Source organism: Macaca fascicularis, chromosome 5 (assembly GCF_037993035.2).
Source record: "Macaca fascicularis isolate 582-1 chromosome 5, T2T-MFA8v1.1".
Taxonomy (NCBI): Eukaryota; Metazoa; Chordata; class Mammalia; order Primates; family Cercopithecidae; genus Macaca; species Macaca fascicularis.
In genome coordinates this window covers 46,847,035-46,865,836 of record NC_088379.1, presented here as the reverse complement: position 1 = coordinate 46,865,836, position 18,802 = coordinate 46,847,035, and the positions used below count along the sequence as shown (strand labels likewise).

Below are 18,802 nucleotides of genomic sequence, written 5' to 3'. Positions count from 1 at the left end.
TTCACAGTTTCAAAGAAGCAGGCTGGAAAAAGGAATAAATTAATTCCGAAAAAATATTCCTTCCTCTCTACACCCACCCCTCTGCTCATCAAAAAAAGCTACAGGCACTAAAATTCATTAACATTTCTATGAACATAAATGTGAAATATTCATTTTCATTAAGTAGTCTACTGAATATGGCAAAATCAGATTTATCTAAGGAGATATCCAATGCTGCTAATTTTCTTGACAATGGGGACATAAAGCAAAGGAAGTCATGAATCATTCATGAAGTTCAATTTACTTCTGTTATTTTTGGTGTTTTGCGTCCATGAATAGAAAGTGTGCAGCATGTTGTAGATGCTGGTTTTACATTATTTCAGATCAGAACTAATGATTTGGCAGGCAGCAATAAAGTAAGAACGGTTTAAAGGCTTTTGCCTGTAATTGTCCTATATTTCATATTTTCCTTGTATTTACATGTTTATATATTCATATTTTTTCTTATATTCTAATATACTTTATAAATCATGATCACTTTAGAATTAATATTTTAGATAGGCTCAGAAAGCAATGTATTAGTGATGTAACTAAATTTAGTGAACTCCCAGCAGTCCAGATTTTGAGGCTAAAAGAGACCTTGAAGTTTATAAAATGAAACTGGCCTCTCAATGAGGAATGTCTTCTATATTATTTCTGGTATGTGGCCTTTTCTAATTAGTTGAAGTGTCTCTGTGGTAGGGGAAGTTCTTTCTTAAACAGGGACCTACTTCATGAATGAACACTGCTGCTCATCAGAGAGTCTCTTAATTTCTAAAGCTACCTTCCTGCAGCTTCTGACTATTGTCTACTTGTTGCTGCTATATCGCCAGCACTTAGTAGTACAAAGAGCCACATGTCGCTACTTAAGAAGTGCTAGTTGAATTAAATGGAATTAAACGGGTTCAAATCTAGCATTTCTGGATGTGCTGGTTAACTTTATGTGTCAACTTGACTGGAAAACAAGGTGTCCAGTAGTCAAACATTATTCTGGGTATTCCTGTGGGGGTGTTTTTGGAGGAGATTAACATTTAAATCAGCAGACTGAATAAAGCAGCTTGCCCCCCACAATGTGGGTGGGCATCATTCAACCAGTTGAAGGCCTGAGTAGAACAAATAAACTGACCCTCCCCTGAGCAGGAGAGAATTCCTCCTGTCTGACTACCCTGAAACTGGTACATCAGGTTTTTTCCTGCTTTTGGACTGAAATGGAAACATTAGTACTTCCTGGGTCTTGAGTCTGATAGGTTTTCAGACTGGAGTTATGCTATCAGTTCTGGTTCTCAAGCCTTTGGACTGGGACTGGAAATACACCATCAGTGCTCTAGTCGGCTGACTCACTCTGTAGATCTTGAGATTGTCAGCCTCCATAACTGCATGAGCCAATTCCTTATAATAAATCTCTCTTTCTCTCTTTCTTACTTCTCACTCTGTCTGTCTATCTAGATATATATCTTATCTGTACTTTATCTATCTTTCTCTCTCTCTATATATATGTATTGGTATATAATATATACTATTATATATGTAATGGTATTGATAGCCATGTATCATATATATGATATCTATAGAAAGAGATAAGATATATATAGATTTTATATATATATCATATACCAATATTTATATGTATATATGTGGGATATATAGAGAGACAGAGAGCGAGAGAGAGAGAGGAAATAGTATTGGTAGCCATTTAGAATAGAAAGGCTTCTATTCTAAATATATATATATTTCTAAATATATATGTTTCTAAAAATATGTAAATATATATTCTTTATATACTCTATATATTCCATATATATGTATATGCTATACATGTCCTATTGGCTTGATTGGCTGTATTTTATATAAAATTATATATTTTATGTTATACATTATATATTTTATTCTATATAAAATACAGCCAATAGGATATGTTTAGCCTACTGGCTCTATTTCTCTGAAGAACTATGAATAACACACTGGGCAACTCCGAACACAGTTTCATCTGCTATATGATAGCACATTAAAACATTCCGAATGTCTGCTATGCCTCCTTATATTTGTCTTACAGATATCTTGTTCTCCTCCTTCTGAATGAAATTACCTTAAAACGGCATTAAGAACTGAACATAATTCTCCAGATGTGACCATTCAAGGGCAAACTTTTATAGAACTACTCCTGTCTTATGTCTGAAAACTATGCTTTAAAAATTTTATTTCCAGTTGTTAATATGGTGCTGTACATAAATAAAACTTAATATTTCACTTCTGCAAACCTCCCATTTTCTCAGAACATTTTCCATATCTAAGCTAGGCCATTTTATCACACTAGGTGGACAGATATTTCTTATCACGTTATTTTTGTAGACAAGAAAATAGTTTTATTTTGGAAATAATTAAATATGACTATCGCTTTACATTCTGTGCACATGTTTTTACTATCAAGATATTTAAATTAAGACAATGACAATCTTCTGAGAGTTAAACAGATAAATTAAGTGGATAGTTCATTAAATTCAATACATATGACAAGGCCTAGGTTAAAAGTTACCAAACCATTTTTTTAAAAAATTTATTTATTATTATTATACTTTAAGTTGTAGGGTACATGTGCATAACGTGCAGGTTTGTTACATATGTATACTTGTGCCTTGTTGGTGTGCTGCACCCATCAACTCGTCATTTACATCAGGTATAACTCCCAACGCAATCCCTCCCCCCTCCCCCCTCCCCCCTCCCCCCTCCCCATGATAGGCCCCGGTGTGTGATGTTCCCCTTCCTGAGTCCAAGTGATCTCATTGTTCAGTTCCCAACTATGAGTGAGAACATGCGGTGTTTGGTTTTCTGTTCTTGTGATAGTTTGCTAAGAATGATGGTTTCCAGCTACATCCATGTCCCTACAAAGGACACAAACTCATCCTTTTTTATGGCTGCATAGTATTCCATGGTGTATATGTGCCACATTTTCTTTTTTTTTTTTTTTAATTTATTTATTATTATTATACTTTAAGTTGTAGGGTACATGTGCATAACGTGCAGGTTTGTTACATATGTATACTTGTGCCATGTTGGTGTGCTGCACCCATCAACTCGTCATTTACATCAGGTATAACTCCCAATGCAATCCTTCCCCCCTCCCCCCTCCCCACTCCCCATGATAGGCCCCGGTGTGTGATGTTCCCCTTCCTGAGTCCAAGTGATCTCATTGTTCAGTTCCCACCTATGAGTGAGAACATGTGGTGTTTGGTTTTCTGTTCTTGTGATAGTTTGCTAAGAATGATGGTTTCCAGCTGCATCCATGTCCCTACAAAGGACACAAACTCATCCTTTTTGATGGCTGCATAGTATTCCATGGTGTATATGTGCCACATTTTCTTAATCCAATCTGTCACTGATGGACATTTGGGTTGATTCCAGGTCTTTGCTATTGTGAATAGTGCCGCAATAAACATACGTGTGCATGTGTCTTTATAGCAGCATGATTTATAATCCTTTGGGTATATACCCAGTAATGGGATGGCTGGGTCATATGGTACATCTAGTTCTAGATCCTTGAGGAATCGCCATACTGTTTTCCATATTGTTTGAACTAGTTGACAATCCCACCAACAGTGTAAAAGTGTTCCTATTTCTCCACATCCTCTCCAGCACCTGTTGTTTCCTGACTTTTTAATGATCGCCATTCTAACTGGTGTGAGATGGTATCTCATTGTGGTTTTGATTTGCATTTCTCTGATGGCCAGTGGTGATGAGCATTTTTTCATGTGTCTGTTGGCTGTATGAATGTCTTCTTTTGAGAAATGTCTGTTCATATCCTTTGCCCACTTTTTGATGGGGTTGTTTGTTTTTTTCTTGTAAATTTGTTTGAGTTCTTTGTAGGTTCTGGATATTAGCCCTTTGTCAGATGAGTGGATTGCAAAAATTTTCTCCCATTCTGTAGGTTGCCTGTTCACTCTGATGGTAGTTTCTTTTGCTGTGCAGAAGCTCTTTAGTTTAATGAGATCCCATTTGTCAATTTTGGCTTTTGCTGCTGTTGCTTTTGGTGTTTTAGATATGAAACCTTTGCCCATGCCTATGTCCTGAATGGTACTACCTAGGTTTTCCTCTAGGATTTTTATGGTATTAGGTCTAACATTTAAGTCTCTAATCCATCTTGAATTAATTTTCGTATAAGGAGTAAGGAAAGGATCCAGTTTCAGCTTTCTACTTATGGCTAGCCAATTTTCCCAGCACCATTTATTAAATAGGGAATCCTTTCCCCATTTCTTGTTTCTCTCAGGTTTGTCAAAGATCAGATGGCTGTAGATGTGTGGTATTATTTCTGAGGACTCTGTTCTGTTCCATTGGTCTATATCTCTGTTTTGGTACCAGTACCATGTTGTTTTGGTTACTGCAGCCTTGTAGTATAGTTTGAAGTCAGGTAGCGTGATGCCTCCAGCTTTGTTCTTTGACTTAGGATTGTCTTGGAGATGCGGGCTATTTTTTGGTTCCATATGAACTTTAAAGCAGTTTTTTCCAATTCTGTGAAGAAACTCATTGGTAGCTTGATGGGGATGGTATTGAATCTATAAATTACCTTGGGCAGTATGGCCATTTTCACGATATTGATTCTTCCTATCCATGAGCATGGTATGTTCTTCCATTTGTTTGTGTCCTCTTTTATTTCACTGAGCAGTGGTTTGTAGTTCTCCTTGAAGAGGTCCTTTACATCCCTTGTAAGTTGGATTCCTAGGTATTTTATTCTCTTTGAAGCAATTGTGAATGGAAGTTCATTCCTGATTTGGCTCTCTGTTTGTCTGTTACTGGTGTATAAAAATGCTTGTGATTTTTGCACATTAATTTTGTATCCTGAGACTTTGCTGAAGTTGCTTATCAGCTTAAGGAGATTTTGGGCTGAGACAATGGGGTTTTCTAAATATACAATCATGTCATCTGCAAACAGGGACAATTTGACTTCTTTTCCTAACTGAATACCCTTGATTTCTTTCTCTTGCCTGATTGCCCTAGCCAGAACTTCCAACACTATGTTGAATAGGAGTGGTGAGAGAGGGCATCCCTGTCTTGTGCCAGTTTTCAAAGGGAATTTTTCTAGTTTTTGCCCATTCAGTATGATATTGGCTGTGGGTTTGTCATAAATAGCTCTTATTATTTGGAGGTACATTCCATCAATACCGAATTTATTGAGCGTTTTTAGCATGAAGGGCTGTTGAATTTTGTCAAAAGCCTTTTCTGCATCTATTGAGATAATCATGTGGTTCTTGTCTTTGGTTCTGTTTATATGCTGGATTATGTTTATTGATTTGCGAATGTTGAACCAGCCTTGCATCCCAGGGATGAAGCCCACTTGATCATGGTGGATAAGCTTTTTGATGTGTTACTGAATCCGGTTTGCCAGTATTTTATTGAGGATTTTTGCACCGATGTTCATAAGGGATATTGGTCTAAAATTCTCTTTTTTAGTTGTGTCTCTGCCAGGCTTTGGTATCAGGATGATTTTGGCCTCATAAAATGAGTTAGGGAGGATTCCCTCTTTTTCTATTGATTGGAATAGTTTCAGAAGGAATGGTACTAACTCCTCCTTGTACCTCTGGTAGAATTCAGCTGTGAATCCATCTGGTCCTGGACTTTTTTTGGTTGGTAGGCTATTAATTGTTGCCTCAATTTCAGAGCCTACTATTGGTCTATTCAGGGATTCAACTTCTTCCTGGTTTAGTCTTGGAAGAGTGTAAGTGTCCAGGAAATTATCCATTTCTTCTAGATTTTCCAGTTTATTTGCGTAGAGGTGTTTATAGTATTCTCTGATGGTAGTTTGTATTTCTGTGGGGTCGGTGGTGATATCCCCTTTATCATTTTTTATTGCGTCGATTTGATTCTTCTCTCTTTTCTTCTTTATTAGTCTTGCTAGTGGTCTGTCAATTTTGTTGATCTTTTCAAAAAACCAACTCCTGGATTCATTGATTTTTTGGAGGGTTTTTTGTGTCTCTATCTCCTTCAGTTCTGCTCTGATCTTAGTTATTTCTTGCCTTCTGCTAGCTTTCGAATGTGTTTGCTCTTGCTTCTCTAGTTCTTTTAATTGCGATGTTAGAGTGTCAATTTTAGATCTTTCCTGCTTTCTCTTGTGGGCATTTAGTGCTATAAATTTCCCTCTACACACTGCTTTAAATGTGTCCCAGAGATTCTGGTATGTTGTATCTTTGTTCTCATTGGTTTCAAAGAACATCTTTATTTCTGCCTTCATTTCGTTATGTACCCAGTAGTCATTCAGGAGCAGGTTGTTCAGTTTCCATGTAGTTGAGCGGTTTTGATTGAGTTTCTTAGTCCTGAGTTCTAGTTTGATTGCACTGTGGTCTGAGAGACAGTTTGTTATAATTTCTGTTCTTGTACATTTGCTGAGGAGTGATTTACTTCCACTACGTGGTCAATTTTGGAGTAAGGACGATGTGGTGCTGAGAAGAATGTATATTCTGTTGATTTGGGGTGGAGAGTTCTATAGATATCTATTAGGTCTGCTTGCTGCAGAGATGAGTTCAATTCCTGGATATCCTTGTTAACTTTCTGTCTCGTTGATCTGTCTAATGTTGACAGTGGAGTGTTGAAGTCTCCCATTATTATTGTATGGGAGTCTAAGTCTCTTTGTAAGTCTCTAAGGACTTGCTTGATGAATCTGGGTGCTCCTGTATTGGGTGCATATATATTTAGGATAGTTAGCTCTTCCTGTTGAATTGATCCTTTTACCATTATGTAATGGCCTTCTTTGTCTCTTTTGATCTTTGATGGTTTAAAGTCTGTTTTATCAGAGACTAGGATTGCAACCCCCGCTTTTTTTTGTTCTCCATTTGCTTGGTAAATCTTCCTCCATCCCTTTATTTTGAGCCTATGTATGTCTCTGCATGTGAGATGGGTCTCCTGAATACAGCAGACTGATGGGTCTTGACTCTTTATCCAGTTTGCCAGTCTGTGTCTTTTAATTTGAGCATTTAGTCCATTTACATTTAAGGTTAATATTGTTATGTGTGAACTTGATCCTGCCATTATGATATTAACTGGTTATTTTGCTCGTTAGTTGATGCAGTTTCTTCCTAGCCTCGATGGTCTTTACATTTTGGCATGTTTTTGCAATGGCTGGTACGGGTTGTTCCTTTCCATGTTTAGTGCTTCCTTCAGGGTCTCTTGTAAGGCAGGCCTAGTGGTAACAAAATCTCTAAGCATTTGCTTATCTGTAAAGGATTTTATTTCTCCTTCACTTATGAAATTTAGTTTGGCTGGATATGAAATTCTGGGTTGAAAATTCTTTTCTTTAAGAATGTTGAATATTGGCCCCCACTCTCTTCTGGCTTGGAGAGTTTCTGCCGAGAGATCTGCTGTTAGTCTGATGGGCTTCCCTTTGTGGGTAACCCGACCTTTCTCTCTGGCTGCCCTTAAGATTTTTTCCTTCATTTCAACTTTGGTGAATCTGGCAATTATGTGTCTTGGAGTTGCTCTTCTCGAGGAGTATCTTTGTGGTGTTCTCTGTATTTCCTGGATTTGAATGTTGGCCTGCCCTACTAGGTTGGGGAAGTTCTCCTGGATGATATCCTGCAGAGTGTTTTCCAACTTGGTTCCATTTTCCCCCTCACTTTCAGGCACCCCAATCAGACGTAGATTTGGTCTTTTTACATAATCCCATACTTCTTGCAGGCTTTGTTCATTTCTTTTTCTTCTTTTTTCTTTTGGTTTCTCTTCTCACTTCATTTCATTCATTTGATCCTCAATCGCTGATACTCTTTCTTCCAGTTGATCGAGTCGGTTACTGAAGCTTGTGCATTTGTCACGTATTTCTCGTGTCATGGTTTTCATCTCTTTCATTTCGTTTATGACCGTCTCTGCATTAATTACTCTAGCCATCAATTCTTCCACTTTTTTTTCAAGATTTTTAGTTTCTTTACACTGGGTACGTAATTCCTCCTTTAGCTCTGAGAAATTTGATGGACTGAAGCCTTCTTCTCTCATCTCGTCAGTCATTCTCCGTCCAGCTTTGATCCGTTGCTGGCGATGAGCTGCGCTCCTTTGCCGGGGGAGATGCACTCTTATTTTTTGAATTTCCAGCTTTTCTGCCCTGCTTTTTCCCCATCTTTGTGGTTTTATCTGCCTCTGGTCTTTGATGATGGTGATGTACTGATGGGGTTTTGGTGTAGGTGTCCTTCCTGTTTGTTAGTTTTCCTTCTAACAGTCAGGACCCTCAGCTGTAGGTCTGTTGGAGATTGCTTGAGGTCCACTCCAGACCCTGTTTGCCTGGGTATCAGCAGCAGAGGCTGCAGAAGATAGAATATTTCTGAACAGCGAGTGTACCTGTCTGATTCTTGCTTTGGAAGCTTCCTCTCAGGGGTGTACTCCACCCTGTGAGGTGTGGGGTGTCAGACTGCCCCTAGTGGGGGATGTCTCCCAGTTAGGCTACTCAGGGGTCAGGGACCCACTTGAGCAGGGAGTCTGTCCCTTCTCAGATCTCAACCTCCGTGTTGGGAGATCCACTGCTCTCTTCAAAGCTGTCAGACAGAGTCATTTGCATCTGCAGAGGCTTCTGCTGTGTTTGTTATTGTTTACTGTGCCCTGTCCCCAGAGGTGGAGTCTACAGAGACAGGCAGGTTTCCTTGAGCTGCTGTGAGCTCCACCCAGTTCGAGCTTCCCAGCAGCTTTGTTTACCTACTTAAGCCTCAGCAATGGTGGGCGCCCCTCCCCCAGCCTCGCTGCTGCCTTGCCTGTAGATCACAGACTGCTGTGCTAGCAATGAGGGAGGCTCCGTGGGTGTGGGACCCTCCCGGCCAGGTGTGGGATATGATCTCCTGGTGTGCCTGTTTGCTTAAAGCGCAGTATTGGGGTGGGAGTTACCCGATTTTCCAGGTGTTGTGTGTCTCAGTTCCCCTGGCTAGGAAAAGGGATTCCCTTCCCCCTTGCGCTACCCAGGTGAGGCAATGCCTCGCCCTGCTTCAGCTCTCGCTGGTCGGGCTGCAGCAGCTGACCAGCACCGATCGTCCGGCACTCCCCAGTGAGATGAACCCAGTACCTCAGTTGAAAATGCAGAAATCACCGGTCTTCTGTGTCGCTGGCGCTGGGAGTTGGAGACTGGAGCTGTTCCTATTCGGCCATCTTGCTCCGCCCCTTCCTGTGCCACATTTTCTTAATCCAGTCTGTCACTGATGGACATTTGGGTTGATTCCAAGTCTTTGCTATTGTGAATAGTGCCGCAATAAACATACGTGTGCATGTGTCTTTATAGCAGCATAATTTATAATCCTTTGGGTATATACCCAGTAATGGGATGGCTGGGTCATATGGTACATCTAGTTCTAGATCCTTGAGGAATCGCCATACTGTTTTCCATAATGGTTGAACTAGTTTACAATCCCACCAACAGTGTAAAAGTGTTCCTATTTCTCCACATCCTCTCCAGCACCTGTTGCCAAACCATTTTTTAAAACAAGAAACCAGTATAAAAGTAACCAGGTGTCACTAAGTGTTACCTTTGTCTGAAAACTTCGTGGTAGTGTAAGTAGGAAGAACATAGTTAATGCCTTATGATGAAACAACAACAACAAAAGTCATCGTTTCACTACCCTTACCACCCTTCAAAATTTCTAAAGTAATTTAAATGTTAGATCTTTCCTTATATGGCTGTTGGTTGACACTTTTATAATTTTTGAAATAGTTTGTTGTTGTTGTTATTGTTGTTGTTGTTGTTGTTTAAGAGATCTTACTCTTTTTTTTTCTATTAAGTGATAGGGTTTCACTGTGTTGCCCAGGCTAGACTCAAACTCCTGGAGTCAAGTGACCCTCCCAGCTCAACCTCTCAGATAGTGGGGACTACAGGCCCATGCCATCGTGCCCAGCTGAGATGGTCTTAAAACATGAATATAAAATTACACAAATGAAAGATTGTGTGACGTATATAAATGAAATGATATTTTATTGCAAGTAAAAAAATCCTCCTTAAATCTCATCTGAAAAAATTAAACTAGACTTATCTTCTAAAAGTCAAATGACTTGAAAAGTTTGAAGCCAAGAAATTTAGCATACATTCACTACACAAATATTTATTTTCTAGGTTTAATGATTGAATGGTGAGCAAAACAATGATCCCTTCCCTCATAGAAGTTTGTAATCTAAAGGGGAAATAAACAACAAGCATAGAAACAAATACTACTATGATATGGATGTCTCAGTTCATTTGGATAGCTATGACAAAATGACATAAACTGGGTAATTTATGAACAACAGCCATTTATGTATCGTAGTTCTATAGACTGGGAAGTCTAAGATCAACGTACTGGCAGATTTTAGTGTCTGGTGAGGGCCCACTTTCTGTTTCATAAATGGTACCTTCCAGCTGTGTCCTCATACGGTGCAAGGGGCAAGGTAGATCTCAGGGCTTCTTTTATAAGAGCACTGCAGTAGTTTTTCCTTATCTTCAGGGGATATATTCCAAGACCCTCAGTAGAAACATGAAATTGCAAATAGTACCAAACCTTACATATACTATGTTTTTTCTATCTGTACATATCTATGATAAAGTTTAATTTGTAAATTAGGCACAGTATGAGATTAATAAAAATTAATAATGAAATAGAACAGTTATAAAAATATAATGTAATAAAAGTTACATGAATGTGATCTCTCTCACTCAAAATATCCTATTGTACTGTCCTCACCCTTCTTTTTGTAATGTGAGATGACACAGTGCCTGTATGATGAGGTAAAATGAGGTGAATGATGTAGGCATTGTGACATAGCTTTTGGTTACCATTGATCTTCTGAAAATATATCAAAGGGAGCATCATCTGCTTTGGGTGATCCTGGATCATCAAGCCATGATGACATCAGTGGCTGGATGCCAGGAGCAGATGGTATCAATGATATAGGTGGTATAGATAGCATATACATGTGGATACACTGGATAGAGGGATGATTTATGTCCCAGCCAGGACAGAGCAGGATGGTGGGAGATTCCATAATGCTACAATCAAGGGTATAATTTAAAACTGATGAATGTTTATTTCTGGAATTTTCCACTTAATATTTTCAGGCAAAAAACAAAACTGTAAATAAGTGGGGACTACCGTTATCCCATTCATGAGGACTCTGCTCTCGTGATCTAATCACCTCCAAAAGATACATTCTTAATAGTATTATATTGGGGGTTAGGTTTCAACATATGAATTTTGGCGGGATACAAACTTTCAGACAATAGCAATGGGAAACTAAAAAGAATTTTGAAAGAGAATAACTACTGGTTCCTAACTTAGATTGGAGGAGTCTTAAGAAAGCCTCCTATCAAAGGTGGCATGTGAGATGAGGACTGAAGGATGAGAAGAGGAAGCCGAAAGAACTATGGCTGGGAAAAGCATTTCAGCCAGAAGAAATGAGAAAATTATTAAGATGGGATAAGAGAAAATATGGTCTGCCAGAAACAAAGTCTCTGGTGCTGGAGTAATGTATACAGTAAGTAAGGGGAAAATGGTGACTGATGGGATTCAAGATAATGAGGAAGGTCAAGTCACACAAGAGCTTGAAGATCAAGTTAAGAAGAGTGGACAGTTTTACCAGTGTAGTAGGAAGTCTTTGATTTTTTTTTTTTTTTTTTTTGTCTGAGATGGAGTCTCAGGCTGTCCCTCAGGTTGGAGTGCAATGGCGCCATCTTGGCTCATTGCTGCATCTGCCTCCCAGGTTCAAGCAATTCCCCTGCCTCAGCCTCCCAAGTAGCTGGGATTACAGGTGTGTGCTGCCATGCCCTGCTAATTTTTGTATCATTAGTAGAGTCGGGGTTTCACCATGTTGGCCAGGCTAGTCTTGAACTCCTGACCTTGTGATCTGCCTGCCTTGGCATCCCAAATTGTTGGGGTTACAGGCATGAGCCACGGCAACCAGCCTGAATATTTTAAAGCAGAGAAATAATATGATCCAATTTACACCTTGCAAAGATCACTGGGGCTGCTGGGCAGAAATTGGGTTAGAGGGAGTCAAAAGTGAAAGCAAGAAGACTGTAAAAGGCAGCTACAATGGTCCAGGTAAAATGTAATGATAGTTTGGAAAAGACTGGTGGCAATAGGGCAGGGGAGAAATGGACAGGCCTGATAAATATTTTGCAAGTAGAATAGATGGTACTTGGCAATAGAACGGATCAGCGGAGTTTGAGAGAAATGGAGCTGTTAACAATCCCAGGATTATGGTTGGATAGTGAGATTAAAGTGACAGAGGGAGAAATTCATTTGAAAGGGAAAAATCAAGAATAAAGTTTTGAGCAAATTAAACTCAAGATGCCTTTGAAACATCAAAACAGACATGCCAAGAAGAGTGCTAGTACATCAATCTGGGGCTCAGAAGAGATCTCAGTTGGGGATATAAATTTGAGAGCCATAGCATAAGATTGAATGTAAAGAGGTCCTTTGTGACCTTTCTGAGAACAGTTTTAGCAGAGGCGGGAGATGGGTAGGCAGGTGCCAGATTGCAGTGGGTTGAGAGGAAGTTGAGGCAATAGACAACAGATATAGATTATCCTTTCAAGTACTTTGGAGAAAAAGAAAGAGATTAGGAAAAAGCTTCAGGGAAATGTGGGGATAGAGTGCAGGTGTTTTAAGATGAGAAGAGTTTTCAACTAGTTTATAAGCTGTGAGAAAAGAGGTAGACAGGGCAGGATTGAGGATCTGAGAGCTCAGGGGTGAGGTGTGTGTGTGTACTAAACATAATTTCCAGAGGAGGAAGAAAGAGATGGAATTCTAAGCACAGCGGGCAAGGCTAGCCTAAGAAAGAAATAGAAACACATCTTCCTGTGAAATACAGAGAGCTAACTCAGAATAGTGGTGAAGAATAAGGAAGTTTAAAGAAGATGAGTGAAATCGAGAGATTTCAGGCCTGAAATGGCTTTTCTTTTTATTATTATCATTTTGGTGTGGTGAGGTGACAACATCTACTGTAAATGAGTGGATGAGATTAGAGTCCGGATCTTTTTTAATCTGTACTACCTGATTCCTTCATGATTATTATCCCAAGCCCTTTCCATATCTCCATGAAGCTTGTGGTTATCAAACCTTCACATGATACTGTTATTGATTTCAGATTCCAAATATACTTTAGACTAAATTCCTTGATTGATTTTTCTATGTGTCATTGACTCATTTTATAGCATCCTAGGGCTACAGAGCTATTAATCTGCTCCAAGTTCAAGCAAACTTTCAATTTAACAAGTCTTTATGACTTTTTCAATTATACTTGATTAGATGACATCAAGTTAAGCAAAACATCTTTAATTTGTCTCAAAGGACCTAACCAAGGAAAACATTTTGCCAGCCTTGAGATTGTGATGGGAGAACATGCAAACTCGTGAATTTTGTAATGTAGGCAAAGTTTCCACTCTGTTGGTCACAAACATGATTGGTTCAATCTTACATCAGTGTGATGTCTACTTGATCATTCTTATTTCCCAACTGACACTAGAGCCTCTCATTTGTGATTACTTTAAGGCTCAGTATAGTCTTGATACACTGTCAAGTCAGAAAGAGCTGTTTTAGAAGATAACACGTTTTTTGTGAAAAGTTAAAAACTAGATGAATAGAAGCCTATAATCCCAGCACTTTGGGAGGCCGAGACGGGCAGATCACGAGGTCAGGAGATTGAGACCATCCTGGCTAACACGGTAAAACTCCGTCTCTACTAAAAAATACAAAAAACTAGCCGGGCGAGGTGGCAGACGCCTGTAGTCTCAGCTACTCAGGAGGCTGAGGCAGGAGAATGGCATAAACCCGGGAGGCGGAGCTTGCAGTGAGCTGAGATCCGGCCACTGCACCCCAGCCTGGGTGACAGAGGGAGACTCCATCTCAAAAAACAAAAAACAAAAAACAAACAAACAAAAAAAACCTAGATGAATAATCTATTCAGTATTTATTAAAACTTAGCAACATATTGATTATGTACCTAGGTAGAAACAAGCAAAGCTCATTCAAACTCCACATGGGCATATGCTAATTTACTGCTTAAAATTATTATTCTTAACATTTATGAACTCTACATTGGTTTATCTATTGTTAATAGGGATTCATTTTAAGTAAAGTGTTGAAGTTAAATTATGCTGTCATCAGAAGCTTCTTCTTTTTTTAAGGGTAACATCAATAGAATCAAGGCCTGCTTGGTTTCCTGCATCCATAAGCTACCTTCTCCCTGTAGCTGCAATTGTTTGACCCTTGATCTAAAAGCGAAATTCAGCTTCTGGGATCTATACTGAAATTTATCAGGGATAGTTTAGGAAATACAGACCAGTCTTTGGTTGATTCAGCATTTCCAACCTAGCCAAGAGTGTTTCCAGTTAATGCTATACTTCTAATTATTATTATTATTGTTGTTGTTGTTGTTTTGAAGTGGAGTCTCACTGTCTCACTCTGTCACACAGGCTGGAGTGCAGTGGCATGATCACAGCTCACTGCAACCTCTGCTTCCCGGGTTCAAGCAATTCTCCTGTCTCAGCCTACTGAGTAACTGGTACTACAGATGCATGCCACCACACCTGGCTACTTTTTGTATTTTTAGTAGAGATGGGTTTTCACCATATTTGTCAGGCTGGTCTCGAACTCCTGACCTCAGGTGATACACCCTTCTTGGTCTTCTAAAGTGCTGGAATTACAGGCGCGAGCCACCGTGACCAACCTACACTTCTAATTATTGATGGTATGCTCCCTTATTCACCTGTTGATTCAGGATTCTGTGATGAAGAGAAGAACACTTGGGCTTGAATTCTTATTCCATTACTTTTTCACTCCATTACTTTTTTTGCCCTGTGACTCTGGGTAAGTTATTTTACTTCTCTGAGCCTCAAGTATATCATCTCTCAAGTGTTGTTACAAATACTTATGTCACAAAGGTGTTATAAAATACCCAGCTTTAGTTATGCAAATCTTTCTCCTAAGTTCCTGCCTCTTTACACTCCTCTTATTCAAGTTCTTACAGTCAAGAGTTTTTGCTTTGTTTTAGGTAAGTATCTTTAGGGATTGTAGTTCTGTGACCAACTGCTGGATCACGATGATAATTACCATCTTTTCAAATTTGTACATATTAGCTTATTTTAGAGTCTCAGTTACTGTGTTAATCTGTATGTCCAGACAACTAGTTGCATCTTGCTCAACTGCCTCAATGATTGTCATATGTCTGGGTCACCATCTATTACCTGACATCATATTTGATGATTACTTTGGGCTATCTGGGTGCCTGGGCTTCCCCCATCCCTTCCCCACAAAAGTTACATTTAATTTCTGCTTCATTTATAGTTTTGATCCTTATATGTTATATTAAATGGACTTAAAGTCATCTATTTTTAATATGAATAAATAAATCTTCAAACTTAAAGAAAAATGTCAACCTATAATAGAAAAACTCAGTATCCATTGTAAATAAAGTATGCATTTTGGGAGAAAGTGTTGATAATTTTAGAACTTACAATTTAAAACACAGAATCAATTTCAAGTATTTGTCAAAATTCATTGCTCCTCTAAGCAAATGACACAATTCATAAGGTCTTGCAATTTCAAGAGGTTGCTGTATGTTAATATTCTTCAGCAGAAGCCAAGGTAAAAAATCAGAAAGTCAATGGAAGAGTGGTCAAGGGTAAAAAACAACTAATATGTATGGGCAACCCATGAGTTATCCTTCTTTTTCTATATCAGTTCCAAAAGTAATGATTTACTTGGTGAACTAATGTTCTGCCTTATTTATAAAGTGTTATTAGCTATTAGTATAAGATTGAGTTTACATAGTTCATTCCTATGGTTTGAATATGTTCATTTTTGGTATCTGAACCAAAAGTTACCATCAATACTTTATATATATAAACACCTTTCAATACCTAGTAACTTCTTTATATAATGAGATTTAAAATTAGAATATTTATTAGAGAATTATTCATGAATTTTCTTGTTCATTCTAGGTTTTGGTGGTAGTAGGTCAATGTCTATATTTAAAGTTGTAATTACATCTACATTAACACCTTCATCTATTTCTATGTATACAGTGGAACTAGAAGGTTAATGTAATTGCTTCGTGATGAGACACTGGGGAAATACATTCATTCTTCAACAATACTATAGAATGACCTGGAATTTTCCCATTTTCCTTTACTTTCTTAATGTTTACATCTAGAAAGCATTTTAGATGATCTAAATAAACATCTGTCAATTTCTAACATTACATTAAGTGGTACTATAATAATGGTCTGATTAGCTACTGGACTTTTTTGCACCTCTGAAAACCAAGAAATGGCTTAGCTTTGGTGTTCACAATTAATGCTCTCAAATACCTACAGGCTGATGGCTGAGAAATAATCACAAAAAGATAGTCAGATTAAATCTTCATAGCTGAAATATTTGAATTGTTAAGAAAGCAATCAGTGAAAAAGCAGCCCAAGAGGACAAACTAAAATTAGTCACTAGACTTAAAAACCATTAAGTCTTTGGTGCAAAGCATAAGTCTCATGAGTGTAATTTATCATCTTTTTCTTTTCATGAGGAAAGACACATTATTCACACAAGACACTAACATAATGTTTTTCTAAAAGACAATTTACAATAGTTTAGGTCAAAACAATCTCACAAACTCTTTTAATATTAAAATATCTTTCCTTTCTTATTAATCCAGCTTGGATATTGGAAGACTTTGGGAGAAACTACACTCTGAGAAGGAGAAAGTATGAGTTTATAAATTGTTGATCTAAAATAAGTGAACTTTCCCTAATTGTTCAAAACAATAACTTCATTGAGCCACCAATATAAACCCTTTGAAAACTTGTCAGACAAGTGCAGCTAAAAATTCCTGGTACTAATTAACTCAGTGAGAAGTTGAATTCCATTGGGTCAAAGAAGCATCTCTCCTTTTCATGCCCCTGTCCAAGTAACTCACAACTTTCAATCTCCAGGGTGCAGTTCTGCTCATCCAGTGGATATCTTCGAAGATCCATCATACATGCAGCTGTGGTTGTGATTCTGATAGAGTGGAGAGATAAAAAAGAAAACATTACAAAAGTGATGACATTTCATTTCCAGGCTTCCTAGCCCCAAATCATGTTTACCAGTTGGTAGAAACAAGGCATCAAAATTTTATGAGATTTTAAGGAACTATTATGAATAATTATATGTCAACAAATTGGATAATCTAGATGAACAGGTGGAAATGGATAAATTTCTAGAAACATACAACCTACCCAAACTGTGTCAATAAAAAACAGAAATCTGAACAAACAAATAACAAACAAGGAGAGTGAATCAGTAATAAAAAAATTTCCAACAAAGAAAAGCCCAGGGCCAGATGGTTCATGGATGAGAAATAATCATGAACATTCAGAGAAGAACTAATACTAACCTTTCTTAAACTGTACCACAAAATAGAATAGGGAAAACTGCCAAATTCATTTAATGAGGCCAGCTTCACTCTAATTCCAAAGCTAGACAGACAATACAAGAAATGAATAGTACAGGCCAATATCCCTAATGGAATTAGATGCAAACATTCTCAATAAAATACTAGCAAATAAAATTCAACAGCATATCAAAAGGATCATACACCATGACCAAGTGGGATTTATTACTGGGATGCTAGGATGGATATGCAACAATCAGCAACATATACAAATCAATCAATGTGATACAACATAATAAAATAAAAACCACATGATCATCTCAATAAATGCAGAAAAATTAAAGCTTTTCCCCTAAGATCTGGAAGAAAACAAGAGTGGTCACTCTTGGCCCTGCTAGTCAGCATGGTACTGAACTCCCAGCTAGAGCAATCAGCAAGAAAATTAAATAAAAGCTATCCAAATCACAATAAATAAATAAAATTATCTCTTTTTGCAGATGACATAATTATGTACGTAGAAAATTCTATAGACTCCATGAAAACTATTAGAACTAATAAATTCAATAAAATTACAGGGTGCAAAATCAACACACAAAAATCAGTGGCATTTTTATATACTAATAACAAACTCTCCAAAAGGTAAATTAAGAGAACAACTTCATTTACATTAACAACAACAACAAAGTACCTAGGAATTAACTTAACTAAAGAGAAAAAAAGACCTGTACATTGAAAATTATAAAACATTGATGAAGGAAGTTTAAAAAGACAAATATATAGAAAGACATTCCATGTTCATGTCTTGGAAGAATAATATTGTCAAAATGTTCATACTACCTCCCCAAAACCATCTTACACATTCAAAAATCCAGATGGTACTTTTTACAGAAATAGAAGAAATAATCATAAAATTTATATGGAATCATGAAAGACTCTGACTAGTCAAAGTCATCTGAAGCAAGATCAAAAACCTTCTAATTTATTTTTCCATTCACAGTGTACAAGGGTTCTTTTCCCTCTCCACACTCTTGCTAACGCTTTTGTCTTTTGTCTTTTTACCAATAGACATCCTAACAGGTATGAGGTGGTATTTCATTGTGGGTATGATTTGCATTTTTCTGACGATTTAGTGTTGAGCACTATTTCATATGCCTGTTGTCCATCTGAATTTCTTCTTTTGAGAAGTTCTGTTTAGGTTCTTTGCTCATTTTTAAATTATTTATATTTTGTTATTGAATTGTATGTGATTTTTTATATGTGTTGGATATTAACACTTATCAGTATATGATTTGCAAATATTTTTCCCTATTCCATAGGTTGCCTTTTCATTTTGTTTATTGTTTCCTTTGCTGCATATAAGCTTTTTAGTTTGATGTATCCCACTTACCTGTTTTTGCTTTTATTGTCTGGACTTTTGGTATAATATTTAAAAAATTAT

The 18,802-nt window shown here is 37.7% G+C and overlaps 2 protein-coding genes across 10 annotated transcripts in view; both read right to left on the bottom strand.

The window, feature by feature from the left end:
* The window catches only part of ATP10D (ATPase phospholipid transporting 10D (putative)), a 279,019-nt gene extending 269,880 nt beyond the window's left edge, over positions 1-9,139 (bottom strand). The window contains exon 1 of the mRNA XM_065544966.2: positions 9,041-9,139. The gene's annotated coding sequence lies outside the window, so the exon portion shown is untranslated. The remainder of the gene's footprint in view (positions 1-9,040) is intronic.
* The window catches only part of GABRB1 (gamma-aminobutyric acid type A receptor subunit beta1), a 447,091-nt gene that overhangs the window by 94,391 nt on the left and 333,898 nt on the right, over positions 1-18,802 (bottom strand). For all 9 annotated transcript variants that reach the window (XM_045392330.3, XM_045392329.3, XM_065544972.2 and 6 more), the window contains one exon: positions 16,909-16,991. In XM_045392330.3, coding sequence (XP_045248265.1) covers positions 16,909-16,991 — 83 coding nt within the window. The remainder of the gene's footprint in view (positions 1-16,908; positions 16,992-18,802) is intronic.